General features: G+C 45.5%; 1 protein-coding gene across 3 annotated transcripts in view; it reads left to right on the top strand.

Annotated features, from left to right (window-relative positions):
• Nucleotides 1–361: 361 nt before the first annotated feature.
• The window catches only part of RGS7BP (regulator of G protein signaling 7 binding protein), a 125,826-nt gene continuing 110,852 nt past the window's right edge, over nt 362–15,335 (top strand). Inside the window, exons 1-2 of one of the 3 annotated variants that reach the window (XM_002714060.5) lie at nt 362–1,184; nt 2,105–2,271. In XM_002714060.5, coding sequence (XP_002714106.2) covers nt 1,020–1,184; nt 2,105–2,271 — 332 coding nt within the window. In that variant the 5' untranslated portion in view covers nt 362–1,019. Of the gene's footprint in view, nt 1,185–1,530; nt 1,664–2,104; nt 2,272–15,335 lie in introns of those variants that run through there. The other 2 variants (XM_070056919.1, XM_017344746.3) reach the window with 2 other exon arrangements.

Below are 15,335 nucleotides of genomic sequence, written 5' to 3' on the forward strand. Positions count from 1 at the left end.
GCCCCACCCCCATTTACAAAGACAAAACCAAAACCAAAACAAGCCTGGGCAGCAAAGCTTTCCTGTTGTGTTACCTAGAGGTCTTGCTTTTGAAGCAAAAACCCCACTCCCTCCTGTAGCCCAGTCTCATCTTCAGAGAGTGAGGGCCTGGAGCCCACACGGGTTTATTTGAAATCTGTGTTGAGGTCCCAGCGTGTGGCAAAGTGCTCCGCTCTGATGACACTTTTCGCTTCTAATAATAGAGCAGATGAAGTAATATTGCAATTGATGTTCCTGGGGATTTGATTGGATAAGTGCATCAACTGTGGAGGGGGAAGGGGGTTGCATGGACGGATCACATTAGTATTCCCATCCTATCAATGTGCGGGGCCGCGAGCCACGTCAGCCAGACCGAGTCCCTGCGTCTGCCAGTCCCGCCACGGATTCATTTGGGATCCTCAAACAGACGAGCCGGCAGAGACGAGGGATCCATTAGCCGATTGGAGCCAATTGCCTGCTTCGGGGACGGCCAGCCCTTCCAGGCCTGGTGACAGTGGAGGGAGGGGGAAAAGGCAAGCGAGTGCCGCTGCGGGAAGGCACTGAAGCAGGAGCGACGTCCCCTCCCGCCCCCCGCCTTGCAGCGCAGGCTTTGAACGCGGCTCCCCCATCTGAATGGAAACTCCGAGCCTCCGGGCGGCGCGTTCCTTCTGGCCCAGCCTTGCGATCCTTGCGGAGAGGCGGGCGGTGCGCGCCAGCGCCAGCGCCCAGCTCCCGGGACAGGGCCGGCGATGCTGCTGAACAGAACTTGATCGCGCCCCTTCCTCGCTGCTAGTGGAAGCGATGCTGCACTGCACAGCCGGCGCTTCCCCGGCTCTCCTTCAAGCTGAAGGTTACCCGCCCGCACAGCCAGCCCCTAGCCTGTGAGCGGCGCGCCTCGGGTCCCAGCTCCGGCTGCTTGGCGGCAGCGCGCAGGGCAAAGACCGGGCCGCCCGCGCCGGGGCGCACTGCACCAGCGGCTTCGGCTTGGTGGATGTGTATGCATGAGTTCTGCACCGAATGGGCGCAAAAAGCGCCCCAGCCGGTCCACCCGCTCCTCAATCTTCCAGATCAGCAAGCCCCCGCTGCAGAGCGGGGATTGGGAGCGCAGGGGCAGCGGCTCCGAGAGCGCCCACAAAACCCAACGAACCCTGGACGACTGCAAGATGGTGGGTGAAAAACTGCGCCTCTGGGCTTTTTTTAGAGGGGGTGGGGGAGTCGAGCATGTGAATCGTTTGCCTGGGTGCCAGCCACTCCCCCACCCTCCGCGCCTCCATGCCGATCACGTGCCCATGCACTATTTTTAAATCAGCAGTCCCCCACATTCGGGGTGACACCGGGGTCGTGCATGGATGGCCTCGCTCAGAGAAGTGCCATGGCAAGGGGCTTGGGGGTCAGCGGCTGTAGGTGGTGCCTCTACCCCCGCCAAGAATGGTGGATTGCAAAGACAGGGTGAACGGGCTCGCTCACCGGGGAGGGAGGGCTTGGGCAGTGGGGATGCTGCTTTGTGGGGAGACGGCAGCCACCAAACCCAAACAGAGCGCACGCGGCGCTGCAGAGGGGACGAAGGTTCCAGCGCCGAGGCCGTGGCCGGTCTTCCTGTCACGCTCCCCGAGCGAGCCGGAGAGGGGCAGCGGCCAGGCAGGAGGTGAATGTCTTTTTCCTCACGCTCTACCTTTGGTCTGTTCCCCGTGCAACTTCAAATCCATTTCCTTCCCAGCAGTAGCAGAGGGGAGCGGCTACGCCACAGTCCCCAGCATCGCTCTCTATTGACCTGGGAGTAACAGGGTAGCTCTCTAAATAGGCTCTGGCTTTTCAGAAACTCAGTCTGAACCGGTGGGGGCAAATTGAACTGGAAACAGACCTCGAACGGCCAGGCTCGCCTAGGAAAAATAGGCACTTGCCTTGGACAAAGAGACTTGCCGGCTCTGTGCCTTAAGCTTTAACCAATTCAGGGACTGCTTAGCGGGAGATCTGGGGAGCGCAGGCTCACGGGTGGGTGAAGGCTGGTGAAGGCTCCCAGCTAGGTTCACCGAGGTGGGAAACTTTCCATGGTGGGTTTGATGAAAGGAACTCGCTTCTTTTCCAGCTTGTCCAAGAGTTCAACACGCAAGTGGCCCTGTTCCGAGAGTTGGTCATCTCCATTGGGGATGTCTCGGTCAGCTGCCCCTCGCTCCGGGCAGAAATGCACAAGACGAGAACTAAAGGCTGTGAAATGGCCCGTCAGGCACACCAAAAACTGGCTGCCATCTCAGGGTAGGAGGTTTTTGGCATTGTTTGGTAATCCGTATGCGGGATGCGTGAATGTGGAGTGAACGGTCTGGTTTCCAAGTCCTCAGAAAATGATCTCTGGCCAGGGTGAGGTTTGTAACCAGTCACCCTGAGGTCGAGGGTCTTCGGAGTGCTACTTGCGAACTTCAGTAATCTGAAGACTGCGATTTTCATTTATAAATATGGACAATTTTGGTCACTAAGTGATGGCTTTTAAATTAATTAGCAATCTGCTGACCACATACTGGAATCGGGGGCTTAAGATTTTTCAGGGGCCACTGTTTGAGCATAAACTGAAGTTATTAAATCATCATGCCTCAAGATGACTTTCTCATCTGCCGCTGAACAAAAGGCCCTTGCTGTAGAGAGAAAATCTTTGCTAAATCCCAGATTTACCAAACTATTTATACCATGGGATAAATTCCTAGGACGCTGCTTAAAATAAAATCCCTAAAATACAATCTTGGATATAAATTATTCTCTTTACTGTAGCGATATGAAAGGGAAGTTTTACCAGAAGAAAAGTTTTATACATTAGAGAATTTCCCAAATTGAAGTAAACTTAAATCACTTTTGCTCCCCAAATTTTTGCTCATTTTTACCACTTGTGTAGACTCCCAAGCCTATGTTAGGTGGTAATACAATGAGTGAAAATGTCTCTCCTGAGACCCCATGCACTGCTTAGATTTTCATTATTGAGAGCAAAGCCATGGATTTGGTTAACAGTTCCTATTTTCAAGATAAGTACTTAGAGCAAGGAAATGCAGGAATCCTTGTACAAATCCCTTAAGTACTTGGCTCAGTCTGGATATAGCCTTTTTCTGTTTATCTGCATGTGTATAGCTTTACCCAAATAGAAGTTCAGATTAGCCATACATACTTGAAGATGATGTGGACTGATTGATCCCTTATAGGAAATATATCTGATTAACCTATGTGAAAGAATTGATCTTCACCATCTGTGATGCCAAGAATATGTACAGTGACTATTAGTGGTAAATAAAGATTAGAAAGCCACATGTCACCTCTCTTAATAACTAGCTTATATTTGACAACAGGCATTTTATGACATTAAAAGATAACTCCATGTTAATCTCTTCTAGATGAGGGATTAACAAAATATGTTTTTTTTTAATTTAGCAGAGATATTGAGAAGCCTTATCCCTTTTGTTTTAACCATTATAGTTAACAGGAAATGAATTTAGGAACAGGGTACTGAGAGGGGAAAGAGGTTACTAACTGCTTTGGGAACTTGTGGGGGAGGGGGATGCAGCTGTGACAAATCCCTAGACAAGGAGGTGGAAAAAATAGCCAGGAACATGAAGGGGACTGGTGGTGAATTAAAGGGTAGGAAAACAATTGTTCAGGAATGGAAGGCACAGTTGGGACAGGGAATGTTAGCTCAGGGCTAAGGAGTAGCATATTTGTAAACCCTGGGTCCAAGTGTGTACAACAAGGTTACATCCAGGGTCGCTTCAGGCTGGAATATGGAATGAGAACCTTTTCAAGACAAAGAGGGTGGACTGGAAGAATGAAGGAGAGAGTTGTTCATCTAGTTGGCTGCATGCATTCTTCTACTGGGGTAGGAAAGAAAGAAAGCATCTGAAACTCTTGACCAAAAGTTGAGTTTTGAGGATTTCCCATGGGTTTTATTTGCTCTGGACTTTGTAGCCCTCTGCTGCTTGCTTACATATTATCTGGGGGTTGCTGTTAAGGTAGGCAGTTTTGTTAGAATGAGTGGGGATATAGGGCACCACAAAGGTAAGGTCCACATATAAAATGTTCTAGGATAGAATTGGACACATTCTTCCCTCTTAAAAATAATCGAATGCAATTTAACGTTCTTTATAACAAATGACAGCAATATAATTGGAGGAAATCCCTTTAGTTCCTCACCATCTGGGCTCCATTAATGAAGGATGCAATTCCTTTTGGCGGAATTCCGTTTCGGATGTTGCTTCTGATGTGGGTTCTCATTTCAGCCTTGATGTTGGGAGGCTGGAGGATTCACTTTCAAGTTTGAGGCAAGGGGAAGAAAAGCAAAGTGTTTTTGGGAAATGCAGACAGAAGGACTGCTTTTTTTTTTTTTTTTTTTTTTTTTTTTTTTTTTTTTTTGAGTGCCTACTATTTGCTGTCACAATCCAGCTAATTCACAGGCTAGTCCTCTGAGAGAGGAATTAGCATTCTTATTCTACAGATGAGTTTCAGTGAGATTGAGGAACTGGCCCAAAGTCATGCAGCCCAAAAGTGGCACAGCTTGGCTTCTGTCCCACCTTGGCATGTTTCTGAAATCCATGCTCTTCCCGCTACATAATTCTGCCATTCAGAAGGGTGTTATGTAAAGAGGAACAAAGTGCTTGATATGTGCTAAAATATGGATGAACCTTAAAATGAGTATGTTAACTGAAAAACACCACATATCAAAGGATTCCACTTTTTCAAAATGCCCTGAAAAAGCAAAACGATAGTGATGGAATGATTAGTGGTTGTCTGGGGCTGGCTGTGGGAACAGGAAGTGACTGCAGATGAGATAAAGCATCTTTGTGGGGTGATGGAACCATTCCAGAATTGGACTTTGGTGATGGTTGTACGACTTTGAATACTGAATAGCTGTAAATGTACTTTCATAAATGTTTTGTCACAAGGTATTATCATCATCAGTATGATTAACACTGGGTCTTGTGTTGGCCTTATTCTTTTCTATGTGAATGCCTTTCCATGAAGGTACATAAGCAAGAGGAATGGGGGGAAATAGAACTTGGCTCTCCACATATTCCTCAAGACACTGCATGACGGCTATCATCTAAGTATCAGTGCTTTGCTCTGTGCTGGAACGTGAATGGGGGAAAGGCAGGACTTGAAGAACTAAGGGAATGCACTAATTTCTCACCAGGGCAGACCACTCTTTCCTTGTCTACCAGCTGACTTCCAAGACAGAGGAGAGAGACAGGAATGAAGGTAGACAGGGTGAGAAAGGAAGAGAAAGGACAATGGGTTAGAATTCAGCCACAATTCTACATCCCTTTCATCCCTGACCAATGGAAGCCCTCAGGAAATGCTCATGATCACCAGAGAAGAAGCCAGGCTGTGTTTCTCCCTAACTGGCTGTCTTCACTGACACAATCAAAATCCTTTCTCAAATCGTGCTTAGATCTGCAGAAGTCCGAGTGGCGCCTCTTCCATGCATCAGATGTTTTCTGGACAGAGCCAACCAGGTGAACCTAAGATCTCCTCCGTCTGATTTGCCAGTTATTCTGCCTTCACAATTCTGATCCCTTCTAGATATTAAAATTGAACAGGGATTTAAAGATCACTTGTGAGAGTGGTCCCCAAACTCCTCTTTTTTTAGCCATAAGCTCTCCCTTCAATCTAAATGTGGAAAGCGAAATTTATGAGGCAGGTCATGATGGCATCGTTGAGCACCATTTGTGTGTGTGTGTGTGTGTGTGTGCATGTGTCCTGCATTCATAACTGCATCACATCAGGGGCAGGTGGCAGTCTGGGCCCCGTCTCCTCAGACTTCCTGTGCAAAGTGAGCTCTGGCATACCTTCAAAGAATCCCTAGGGCCCCACGGCACTTCGGGGTTGAGAAGTCTCAGGACCAGAGGATCTAAGTGACTTTCAAGGCAACCTGGCAGAACATCCGGGAAGATTTTGGAGTCAGAGAGACCATCTTCCGTGTCCTTGGTGGGGTTAATTAACTCTGGATCTCCTTCATCTGTGACCTCTGGTGTAGTTGGGAGGATGAAGTAAGTGAGGTTTGGGAAGCAGGGACTGCACACCCAGCCTGAAGGGTACTTTCCTGGCGGGAGGCTGCCTTAAGACTGGAACCCTGGTCTCTTGCTCCCTGCTATAGTGCCTGTCCGATCAACTACACCACCTCATCAGAATGAAGAGAGAAGAGCATAGCACAAACAGGACATGTGACTCAGAGGAGCCAGTAAACCCCAGAGCTAGGTGTGATGGCTGGTGAACAAGGGTTAGGAGCCCCTTTCTGACTCGCTTCTGTGGTGTCTGCGTTGGACTGAATCTTCCTTTTGTTCATTGCTGCTGCAGAGGGTCAAAGTAGTAGGATTTACTCCAGATATTAAAAATAAGGTTTAGATGTGGGCTTTTGGCACAGCAGGTAAGATGTCACTTGGGGTACCTATACCTCATGCTGGAATGCTTGGATTCAAGTCCTACCTCCATTCTCAATTTCAGCTTCCTGTTAATGCACACTCTGGGAGGTGGCAGGCAATGGCTCCTACATGGGTCCCTGACACCCACATAGGACACTTGGATTGAGTGCCAGGCACCTGACTTCAGTCTGGCCCAGCCCTGGCTATTGTGGTCACTTTGGGAATGCTGTAATGGATGGCAGATCTCTCTCTCTCTCTCTCTCTCTCTCTCTCTCCCTCCCTCCCTCCCTCTCTCCTTCTCTCTCTCTCTCTCTCCCTCCCTCCCTTTAAAATAAATACAAATTTTAAATGAAGTTTAAATATGTTAATAAGAGAGGAAGCTTAGTGTGATGGGAAAAAGCATTAATTCTAAATCAGATTAAATCTGGATAAAAATCTCGACTTTCCCACTTACTACAAACACGTGTGTGAACTGATATGAAAATTGCTTCATAGTGGTGTGTGGTAGTCTGGTACGTGGTTAAGTACAGAGACGAGGGTCAGACTGGCAGTGTTGCTATTCACAAGTACTGTGACCCTGGGTAAAAATATTGTTTTCCTCTGCCTCAGTTCCCTAATCCACCAAGTGGGGTTTATAAATAATGGAACCAAATCCCATGGCATTTTGAGGACCAAATACTTAGAAAATTGTCTAGCATATAGCAAATGCTATTTGGTGCAGGTTAGATTTGTATATTAAGACATTTACAATTCAGATTGTCTGGATATATTTGAAAATATTAAGCCATCAAATAGTCTTAAAACAAATTTTTGGCTGGGATAAATCTTTGTTTACCTTAGTTTGTTATATTTGAGGAATGTTCTAGATTGAAATTTCCCAGATGGTTGTCAAAAGTAGCTACACCTAGAAATATTTTCTTTGAATAATTCAACCTAGATTTTTGACACATCATATGTTTACAAAATCTTTGGATCTAGTTCTGATACAGACTGTGTGACAATGAGAAAGTTTGTTAAGTTCTCTGTATGTCTAAGAGAGAGAGGGTTAAATTGAATGACTTTGGAGTCCCCTGGTTTCATCATTTCAGTCTTGTAGGCAAATTCACATGGAATCCTATATAGACTGCTTGTGGAACTAGGCTATGAAAAAAAAGCACTCTGCAGGAAGTTTGATTACTGAATTCCAGAAATAATTTGCTGGGGTCTACACATATATTGCATTCATAAGAAAAAAATCTTCACTTCCTAATGGCTTTCTGGAACAAATTCATAAATACTCTAGAAATCTATAACACCAATTTCAGGTTCTTCCTCCAGCAAGGATTTTCCTTATAAGCCAGGCTCACATTTCTCCCCTTTGCTCCTTCTGTCTCATCTCTCCTTGTGTTCTTTCTTCTTTTTTGGTCTGTTCTGGTTTTGATTTCTATTCACTTTTTAGGCTGCATTTTTTTCCAGTCTCACTCCTAGCTGGCTTTTTGTCCACTTCCTTGTTCTATTTTCTGGGAGGTAGGGAAACAGAGACCCGCAGCTCATGCAGCAATGTGCCATCCACACGGTAGTTGAGCCAGGAGCAATTATGTGGGGTAGGAGAGTAGGGAAGAAGAGCCCCGTGACCTGGAGGCAGCTGGCACAGCTTTCCTTGATCCACCTGGTGGAGGAGGCCTTGTGTGGGCAGTGACAGGCTCTGCTGTTAGTTAAAGAGACCTGTGGTGGGCAGACATGCCAGGCCACCCACGCTCTGTCATTTTTTTTCCTTCCTATGACAGGTGTTTTGCTTTCAAATGTTTAACTCGCATTGGTCACATAGTGGAAGGCAAGTGCAGCCTGTAACAAAACAATACTCTATCCATAAAGACTGCGATGGAAGAACAAATCCATATTAGTTTGCTAGGGCTGGCAAAACAAAGCACCACACACTGCGGGGCTTAAAAAGCAGAAATTTATTGTCTCAGTTCTGAAGGCTCCAAATCCAAGATCAGGGTGTCTGATGCTCTATTCCTCTGTGTTCAACTTCACATACATTTCCCAGGTATGTGTGTCTGTCCAGATTTTCTGGTTTTACAAGGAGACTGGTGATGCTGGATTATTAGTGACCCACTCCACTCCAGTATGACCTTATCTTAATTATATCTACAGTGACCCTATTTCCAAAAATGGTCATGTTCTGAAGTTCTGGGGATTAGGACTTCACCATGTGAACTTGGCAGGGGTGTGGGGATGGGGAGTCAGACATAATTCAACGTTTAACAAGTTCCCTTGGCCCACCGTAGTAGAATGCTCAACTAGGGTTGTTTTGCCCAAAGTGGAGGAGTCATTTCATCCAGGATGGTCTATATATTCTCTCTGCCCTTTCATGCTAAGACATCCCAGGGCCCAGTGTTTCATCATTTACAAGAATTGTAGTTCATATAAGGGGTGAGGGCTTGTTTCCACAGAATAGAATGCTTTTTGTACAAAATGTGCATGTTCACAAAGGTAGTAGGTCTCCAATATGGCTAGGGCTTTGGTTTGACCAGTTCAATTACATAGCAGCCATTTTGGGGGGTGAACCAATGGAAAAAAGGAAGACCTTTCTCTCTCTCTCTCTCTCTCACTGTCTAACTCTGCCTGTCAAAAAAAAATCTACCTGTGTGAGAGAAGACTCAGGGGTGTTGGTGAGGTACCCAATGACCAACACCCGGGACACTGTCCGTGGTGTGCAAGAGAAGGTGGATCAGGTCGTGACCCCTCAATGGTGCTGGTGCTGTTGCTTCAGGACCATAAGCACACTCCAGAGAAAGTGACCGATTAAAGAAGAATGATATTATTAGCAACTAAACGGAGATGTAGAATCTGCATTCGTGTTCTCCCATTGCCTATTGAAGTTTAGCCTTTTTATGTTTTGGACAGATCTAATAACTTCCCCCTTGTTAGAATCTTTTTAATAAGTGTTCCAATTAGGGAGAAAATTAAATCTAAAATGAGCTTAGGAAAATTCATTGTCACTTTATTATTTATACTATGAAGTGCAAGAGAGCAAGGCTGTGTTTCATTCATCTCAGCACCCGGAGTGGCAGGCTCGGCGATGATATGTGTGCCTTGTCTGTTTATTTGGTATTTTAAAATCTATTCTTAAAAGAAACTGCTTTATACAGAGATGAGTAGGACTGAAGAGTTAAATTAGTTTATGCCTTATGACATTTCTATTGCATTTGGTCACTATTTTTCTGTTTTATAACTCTAGAACCAATATGTTGTTTTGAAACCACAGAGGACTAAACACTGTACCTAAGATCAATTCATCAGTTTCTGAGGCAGCAGTGTTCATTATTACAACCAATCAGTGCCCAGTGTGTATTTTTAAATTATTCATAAATTAATTCTGTTGAGTTTAGATTTGACCAAATATTTCCATAATATCTCCTACTTGATGGCTTTATGTTGAATAGTTGAATAACCCTTTACCACTGAGATCACCTTTTAGAACTGTTCTTTAAAAGTTTACCTTTTGAGAGATCAGCTGTGTCTCATTTCAGAAAGATATCTAGATAAAGCACAGCTCCAAAGCAGTAACTATACTGCCTATTGCTTTATAAGACAGGATTAAAAATAAAACAATAGAACTTCATGAAAAATATTTCATCGCTTGCCCGTGTGTGTGTGTGTGTGTGTGTGTGTGTATACACATTACATATACTAAACTTATTTGTGAAATAGATTCTTGTTAGGATAAAGTGTCTGTGCCTTTAAAAAGAACTGATTTACCAAATAAACATTTATGACTTGATGGGAGATTCTAGAAATTATCAGACTAACACAAATCACCTTGAACCCACAGCTGTAGATACACAGTAGAGCCACCAAGGTGACTGAGTCTGAGCAAAGGTGATATCCCTCATGTATGCCTTAGTCACGAAGGACTAAGTCCTCCCACCCGACAGCCCATCCATCACCAAGTTCTGTAATGTTTGATCTTGTTCAGTGTCTGTCAAGTATTTTCTCTTTTTCCCCATTTCCCTCATAGTTCATAAACGTGTCCCCTCAGGCCATCCACTGGTGCAGTGTTGCCCAAATGATCTCCTTGCCTTAAACCTCTCACCTCTTCTTTTTAGTTTTTTCACTAGATCCAGACTAATCCCCCTAAAACACTTCTCTGATCTTGTCACTTCTTTGCTTTAAGATTCCCTGTTGCCTAGAGCAATCTTCCTTCAAAGGTCATCCCTAGATTGTCTGTAACAGAATCACTGGGGTGCCCTCAGACCTCAAAAAACAAAACCTCTGAGCCTGACGCCTGGAAACCTGAACTTCTAACAAGCACCGCTGCAACCCATTGGAGATCCTTGAACACCCTGCCTATGAGGCCTGCCTGCCCAAAGTGGTGATTCACAACCTGGGAATCTTCTGGGCAGCTTGAAAAATCTGCTGATGCTTGAGTTGTATCCATAGTTTCTGATGTAATTGGTTCAGGATGCAGCCTGGGCATTGGGATATTTTTAAAAGCTTCCCACATGAGCCTCTGTATCAAAAAGGATTATTCCTGGCTACATTAAAACACACACACACACACACACACACACACACCTCAAAGTAGCAGGTGCTTAAAGCCACCAGGTTCAAGCTCTCACACTTGCAGGAGTCCCAGCCATCACTCTAGGTTCCAGGCAGGAAGGAGGAAGAAAAGAACCAGGGCACGAGGCCATGGGTTGCAACTCTTTAAACACTTCCAGATAAAACCTTCCAGAGCGAGAATCACATGCTCTCACCTAACTGGGAAATGTGTCATTTTCTCACTGTCACCCAAATTAAAATGAGCACTTTATTACCAAGGAAAGGGGAGAGAATAGATACTGGGAAATAACTAATGGCCGATCCCTGCCACAGTGCCCAGCCTTTATCCCTGGGCTTATCTCTTACCACATGACTTTTAAACTTTCTGCTTCCTCAAAGTGGGCTACTTCATACTCCTTAGGTGTGTGTACGTGGAGGACCCTGTCCTGTTGGCCCCGATATATGGTTTTATCAGAAGAGACATGCTCTTCAGCCATTAGAAAAAAGTAATTCCCTCTCCCAAACATAAAGTACTCACTTGCAGTCTCATTATGGTCTGCATGTGCCCTACACTGAAAACCAGCAGAGAGGGAGGGGTCCCAGGAGGTTTAAGAAGACCTTGCTGCTTTTAACTAGAACCATGGATAAGATGCATTTCAGAAACAGATGCAATGGCAGGAAATTAAACATGGTGCCTTTGAAAGACCTTGACTGTAATTTTCACAAGACAGGATGTGAAATGGGATAGGGCCACTGTATAGGTAGTGGCACTCAAGAAATCTGTCTCTTAAAAAATCTACCTGAGATTGAGTGAGAAAAAACTCTTAAAATTCTTTTGAATCACCTTGAATAAATCACAGAAAAATTCATCAAGGAGTTAAAAAATCTGATGAGCTGTTATGACCAAAAGGTGAAGAGGCAGCTGGACAACTCAGGGAGGCAGAGAGGGTTTTCTGGATGTGAGGATAAAGTGCAACATGGATCTATGGTCATGATTATAATGAGCTCATTAAGGAAAATTGAACTTGAAACTCATTACCCCATATAAACAATGTTATATATAGTAGTTAGGTCATAAATGGTATTTAACCCATAATTCCCTAAATTATAAACCTAATCAACATATATAACAGTATTTTCTATGAGAAAATATATTCATGTCTAAATGCAGAAGTCATCTCTCTTTCTGGGAACTTTTCCTAGAACACCTTCCCAGTGCCTCTGATCTTCTAGGTGCTGGTGATACAACAGCCTTGACCCAGGTAAAGAAGGTCCTGGATTCATGGTGTGTGTGTGTGTGTGTGTGCGCGCGCGCAAAGGCCAGGGGCAGGAGTGGTTTGTTAAGAAACAAGCAAAAGAAAGCATTTCATATAGTGGTCCATGCATGCAGAAAATAAAAGAGGATGATATTAAAGAATGATGGATGCAGTGTGGATAGTTATTTCCAGGTGACATTCTAACTTGGTATCTGATTTTGAGAAAGGACGGGTCATATGAAGATCTAAGAGAAAAGCATTTCAGGAGAGGGAACAGCCAGTGGGAAGGTCCTATGAATCAACTGGCCTTGGCATGTTTGAGGAGAAGAAAGAAGACAAGATTATCAGTTTGGAATTGTCTTCAGCTGCAGGCAACATAGGCCACACATCAGTGAGTTAAACACATAGTGGGTAGGGACTTGCAAGTATTGGTCTTTGATTCACAGCACCCAGACTGAGATGTCTATAGGACTCCAGGCCTTTTCCTTAAAGTCCTAAGATTGATGTTGTAGCTCCAGAACAAGTAGAAAAGGCAGAGAGCAAAGATATGAGCCAAGGAAGAGTGTCCCTTGTCAAGGACTTTCTCAGAAGCCCCACATAGCAACTTCCATGAGCATCTCATCCGTCAGGACCACACCCTCTGGCGTCACTGGCTGCAGATGTCATCATTTGACTTAGATACCTCTTTGCCACACTAGCTGTCTACTGAGAACAGAGATTTCCTCATCTGTAAGCCAAAGGGCTGCCTCCTGAGCCCACAGCATGATCTCTAGCAAGACCTGTGAGACAGGAAGAGTAGGCCGTTTGTACCAAGAGAAGTGAAAGAAGGGAAACTGGCATGTGGAGAGAGAAATAGGAGATCCTTCTTCATCCATCTCTCCCTCCTGCCCTTTTCTTTCTTAGTCTGTTTCTTTATTTACACATGAAACATTGAACACTCATTATGGGCCAGAAAAATAATAAATGAAACAGGCTCTGTCCTTGAGGAACTTATAACTTAAACATCCGTGCAGAGGTAAACATGGAAACAAATCAAGGTAAGCAATGGGATCAGCGCCTCAATAGAAACATACAGGGGTCGGCATCGTGGCATAGCAGGTTAAGCTGCCATATCCAAGCATCCCGTATGGGCGCCAGTTCCAGTGCCAGCTGCTAATGTGCCTGGGAAAGCAGTGGAGGGTGGCCACAGCCCCTGAGACCCTGCGTCCACATGGGAGACCCGGGGAAAGCTCCTGGCTCCTGGCTTTAGACCAGCCCAACTCTGGCCATTGCAGCCATTTGGGGAGTGAACCAGTGGATAGAAGATTTCTCTCTGTCTGTGTCTCTCCCTCCCCCCCTCCCCAGTAACTCTGCCTTTCAAATAAATCAATAAATCTTTAAAAAAAGAAAGAGATATACAGAAGGCGCAGTAGAGACATAAAGGAGGCAGCAATCAGCTCTGCTGGAGTAGGTGCAGGAGAAAAGCCTTCATGAAGAGAGTGAGGCCACTCAAGCTGCCCTTTGAAGAGCAAATAGCATCGTCCTTTCACTTTTGTGTATGTGGCCCTAGACCTTCGACCATGAGTAAACTTCAGGAGAGACTATTTGTCTTGAATCAAGGGGAAACAGAAACAGGAGTTTAAATTGTACTAATAACCTACTATGCTCTATAGCCTTGGCACGTACTATTTCATGAGGAAATGAGTTCATCTGAAACGCTATTTACTTGCAATCTAGTACGACAAGGTTTGCAAAGGCTGGCATGTTGCCTGGGAAGCGCGTTTACCTGCAAATGACAGAGAGCAGCCTGGTCACAGAGTGGCTTCTCAGAGCGCTACCTACGTAGGTGGGTGGAGGCCGAGGTTATTTCACCTGCTCAACGATGGAATGAGGACCTTGCGAATCTTTGACTTTTCCTCATGGTTCCAAGATGCCAGCCCTTTCCCCAGCGAATGAGGTGCTAGGGCCATTCTGGATTCTAGGTAAGATGCAATTGGGCCGGCGCCGTAGCTCACTAGGCTAATCCTCCACCTAGGGGCACCGGCACACCAGGTTCTAGTCCCGGTCAGGGTGCCAGATTCTGTCCCGGTTGCCCCTCTTCCAGGCCAGCTCTCTGCTGTGGCCAGGGAGTGCAGTGGAGGATGGCCCAAGTCCTTGGACCCTACACCCCATGGGAGACCAGGATAAGTACCTGGCTCCTGCCATCAGATCAGCAAGGTGCGCCGGCCACAGTGTGCCGGCCGCAGCGGCCATTGGAGGGTGAACCAACGGCAAAGGAAGACCTTTCTCTCTGTCTCTCTCTCTCTCACTGTCCACTCTGCCTGTCAAAAAAAAAATATGCAATTGGAGGCTTCACAGAGCAGCCAATGTATCTTAGTGTTCATTTTCTAGGAAATTGGAGCTCCTAGAAGTTGAGATATTTGCTTGAGATATTTGATGGGGCTAGGGTTTAAAATGTGGCCTCCGTGGTCTCTGCATTCTTGCCATGGCACTGGGCTGTTTCCCCAGACAGAACCTTCTTCTCCTTCTTGAATTTCTCCAGGATTTCTTTCCTCCCTTTCCACTGCCACAAACTGTTATTTCCACATAGAGTCTCTCTCCTTCCCCGGGCCACGCTTCAGAACAAGGATCACTTCAGTCAGCACACAGACGATTTAAGGGTTTTTAAGGTTTCCTCAGCTACTGAGAACACAGACAGGAAGGAACAGTAACAGAATTATGGCCTTACTGAAGCCTCCACTGGAATGAAAATAGAACTTGGCTCTGCATTCTTGAGGCCTCAGCACATTTATCTGAACCCTGAATTTTTCGGACTTTCTTCCCCCATACTTTGTCTATGCAAACATAGACATCTATGTCCAAACATCTTCCAACACCATTGTTTTTTCTTAAAGATTTATTTATTTATTTATTTATTTATTGAAATTTGGTGTTAGGAGAGAGAGAGAGAGGAGAGAGAGGAAAGAAAGGGGAGAGAGAGAGAGAGAGAGAGAGAGAGAGAGAGAGAGAGAAAGAGATCTTCCATCTTCTAGCTCACTTCCCAAATGGTTGCATGGCCAGGACTAGGCCAGGGCAAAGCCAGGAGATTCATCCGGGTCTCCCACGAGGATGCAGGGGCCCAAACACTTGGGCCATCTTCCACTGCTTTACCAGGCTATTAGCAGCT

This window comes from Oryctolagus cuniculus, chromosome 14 (genome assembly GCF_964237555.1).
Source record: "Oryctolagus cuniculus chromosome 14, mOryCun1.1, whole genome shotgun sequence".
NCBI lineage: Eukaryota > Metazoa > Chordata > Mammalia > Lagomorpha > Leporidae > Oryctolagus > Oryctolagus cuniculus.